General features: G+C 33.7%; 1 protein-coding gene across 1 annotated transcript; it reads left to right on the forward strand.

Moving 5' to 3' along the window:
- Positions 1–870: 870 nt before the first annotated feature.
- Positions 871–1,227, forward strand: Smp_194990 (alpha 1,3/4 fucosyltransferase Lewis 1; the record flags this gene model as incomplete). The annotated part of the gene is made up of 1 exon (XM_018794065.1): positions 871–1,227. The coding sequence occupies one exon, from the start codon at positions 871–873 to the stop codon at positions 1,225–1,227; it is 357 nt and encodes a 118-aa protein (XP_018647111.1).
- Positions 1,228–4,237: the final 3,010 nt, after the last annotated feature.

The raw sequence follows: 4,237 nt of genomic DNA on the forward strand, positions 1-4,237 counted from the left end.
CAAACAAACCCTAAATAAAAATAAAAAGAATTTTTAAAAATAAAAAGAAAAAAACACAAAAAAAAAAACCAAAAAAAACTTTTCCTTTTTTATTAGTTGGATTAAAATTGTGGAATCTGATTAGAAAATATAGAAAAGAATATTTCTTTGTACATATAAATGTATTTTAATATGATGGGAATTTTTCAGTGATTAAAATCTCTCTGTGATGAAAACTATTGAAATTTGAAATATCATAATTTCAGGACTATATCAAATTCACATTGGATTCCAAGTGATATGATTAACATTCATAATTTACGGGAGAGTTAAAATTCTACTTATATTGTGATAAAAGTATTACAACTCCATTTTTATCAGTTGAATAATATAGTCACATAAGCCATTGGAATTACAACTAGACGGATGATACGCAGTAATTTAAACTATCGGTCGTGGACGCTCACTGCTGAATCGTCTCATTCAGCAACAAAACAGTCGTCTGTTGCTTGTCCTACATCAATTGGTTAGTGATCTCACAAAAATGTTCAATTAATGACTTCGATTCAGGCTTGAAATTCATAGTAGTTGACTAATTTACAAATCAAACACTGAGAACATTAATCCACTGCCACAGTACATTCTGGTTTGCATGCAATTGTTGTGCCAGTAAACAATTAGCCACTGAATAAGAAATACATATGTTACGTGAATATTTTCTCAACTAGATAACATGAATACGTTCTATTGTTGCTTATGATATTTCACTAATGAAAGGTTGTAATATAAGCTTATCAGTGATCTATTGACTATTCTACAATTCTCAGATATCCCACATTTCTGATGATCAATCCTTATAACTGACATCCAATTACTTCTGTAATAAACATCATGTGTGAAGTTTTTGGTATAGTTGTACGAAATGATAAATATTCATTGAAAGTCAAATTGTTGGTCAGTGTTCAAATTATTCTGTTGATCATATGGTTGGTCAATATTGTACCAAGTCTCATTCAATGGAAAATCAATCAAGTCGATCATGATAGAATGCCTGAAACAATAGAAGTCTTGTGCAGTAATATATCAATTACAAACCAGTCAGAATCAGATCTTGCTAGTATATTACACAAAATATATTCCCCTATCAGTAAAACATCCGTTCAAAAATACCCATTAAGATTTAGTCTGGAAGAAAATAGACTGGAGAAATTATATGATTCATTAAATATGAATAAGACGGTAAGTTGAACATTAGAAGTATTCTTTGATGTTGATAGAATGACCATGTTCTAATTAACTGATCTTTACTAACTATACATTGATTTGTCAAAATGATAGAGATTATGCGTGCAAAATATTTGTGGACATTGTTCAATTTCATAGTAGTTTACATCACAGAGATGCACTAACAACCAGGTTTGTTGTTGTAGCATCACAGAACTTCTGGTTCACAGATATTGTTTGTAAGTGGAATGCGTATAGTGAGATATTTGAGAAGTTGAAAACACACTCTTCAGGTGTTTGTGGAAGGGAAGAGTGAAATTATGTCAGTTTCAAACTCTTCATCAGATTGATGTTTACATCACCTGATCGTTTCATTCAAATTGCATCAATGTAATCTTTGAATGTCTCATGTTCACCTAGTATTATTTGTTCATATAATGTGTGTGTTCCCAATGATTGTTTTCTGATGATGTTGATTTGATTTTGTTCATTCCATTCCGTGGAAGATGTGTTAAAGAAGGATGATCTGGATGAGCATTGTTTCGAGGAAGTTCTTAGGAGTGTGATCTCGGATATTTATCGACTTGTCCACTTAATAATACATGTATGGTGTTTATGTGTTTCGAAACAGATTCTTCTGTTCTAATTGACTGGAATAAATGTGTTGTTGATCCTTCTTTGTAGCTTTCGTAATCAGTTGTGTGTATAGGTGGAGTGTATGATTGGGCCGATGTCCACCATCCGGGTGACCGCTCATGTTGGTTCATGGGAACAGTCTCATAATCCAGGTGGCACGACGAAGACGTGTGAGTCGGATTTCGCCTCCCGTCGGTAATCCTATAATCTGTTTATTTTCATTTAAATTCATCCCACCAAATGAATGATAAAATCTAGTTTGTGGTTTCGATATTCAATCGTATTACAGAAATGTAATCATATGAGTGTTTGGATGTATTTCGTACTAACATGAACTCTTACACACAGTTTGCTGAAAGGTAACTACCATTACAGTAGAAATCATTATCATTTAAGCAACACAGAGTTCGTTGACATGAATGACATCAATAATAAAAATTGCTATCATTACGAACCATTAGGATATATAGTATTGTTAGGAAGGTTGTGAATTATCCGATTGTTTATAATGTTGTTCGAATTTTGATGAATCTCTGATGAAAAGAACCTCAAATCCCAGTTTCTATTCCTCTTCATAACTAAATCCATTCTGTATAAAAATTGGGACATATGTTGTTCAATTGGATGTAAGGTTGACGAAATCATAGTTTGTGCGTAGGATTTCTGAACTATGTTTGTAATGGATGTCAAATATGATGCCCAAGAAATTACGGAGATCAACGCATGAATTTGTATTCTACTCTTGTCTCAGGTGAAGACGTTTCTCAACTATGGGCATCGTACAATTTTCACACCGATGGATTTTTCAAAATGTCATGCCTCGAAATGTGCTGTTATCACTGATATGAATAGATGGAGAGAAGCTGATGCACTTATACTGACAGAAGATAAAGTGCCAAAAGGAACTCGACCTCCAGAACAATTGTGGTTTAGTTTAATACAAGAGTCGCCTGTACATATTGCTATGGCAGGTTTTCTGGAAAATGAAGTGAGTAATTCTGGTCATAATAATATTACTTATCTTTGTCATTTCAATTCCTTCAATCATCAATGTTTATCATTAAATATCATGTAATATTACAATGTCAATACGGTTGAATGTAGGTGACGAGGTCTACGAAAGGAGGATGGATTCGTGTTACCCAGCGAATAATATCCTTGTTCTTCATTTGAATCCATGGACGGGACTAATTGTATGGAGTTTATGAGCTCCCATATAACACCTACCTATGCGTCACACAACAGTAGAAGTTGTCCAGTAAAAACGTTAAAACTTGATACGCTTTAGTACATATGTTACACTGTGTTTGATTTTGTAAGAGAAGTTTTGCAAGAAGATGAATAAATAAGTCATTTCGTGTGCAGATTTGGGTTACAATTGTGGTCAATGTTCAAAATCAGGTAAAACACATCCATTAATTTAATGGATATTCATTGATTAGTTCATGGAATTTTATATAGTTTCCAACTGATTGTTCAATTATTCGAATGAAAATAATGTTCACCTCTTGGTGGAACTCCATAGAATTCATTTCACCATTTCAGACTATTATTCCCCTATACCATATGTACTGATATGATGAGCGTGCATTTCCGGATAATTTGCAAAATGTTTTGTTTATAACAGTCGGTTGTAAGTGGTTCACAGATGAAGCTTTACTATTTGTTATGATGTGTTTTCCGAGTTAGATGGTTTAATACGGCTGTTTCCAATGTTGTTGACGACAACTTTGTCAGTAGCCACCTCATGTGAGTCAGGAAGTTTTCGTCAATCTATCAGAATTAAATCGGTTTATTTCTGTAGTCAATCACAAAGAGGGTCATCAAAACGAGCTGATTCGACACTGGGTTGTAAATCCTCTGAGTCGCTTCAAAGTGATACTATGCTGTACATCATGGACTCACTCTTCATATCGTGCAGATGATAATTAATTATCTCGTTCTTTATAGCTTGAGAGACCCTTGAGCATTGCAAATACACCACGACACCAGCGATCGTGAACAAATCACTCAAGTCTGTATCGTGAATCTATAGTTCAAAACGATAAAACTCAAATCTACTCACGAACCACTTTAGTAAAACATTATTGGAATACCAAAATTACTAACTTCTTCATTTATTTCAATATCCATGATGTCATTTTACTTCAATTTATCCCTCTCATATCCAGATTAATTTTACTATCTCCTTCCGTTTGGATTCAACGATTTATTCACCATACGGTTCCTATGAGCCATACATAAAGCACCATGGACCAGAAACACGGTATCCTTTACCTTCTAGAAATATCGCTAGTGGGAAATCAAAAAAAGTTGCATGGTTTGTGAGTAACTGTATACCGAAAAGTCCAAGAATGCAATATGCCAAAGAACTTTCACGACATATCTCAGTGAGTTT

The sequence above is a fragment of the Schistosoma mansoni genome (genome assembly GCF_000237925.1).
Source record: "Schistosoma mansoni, WGS project CABG00000000 data, supercontig 0194, strain Puerto Rico, whole genome shotgun sequence".
NCBI lineage: Eukaryota > Metazoa > Platyhelminthes > Trematoda > Strigeidida > Schistosomatidae > Schistosoma > Schistosoma mansoni.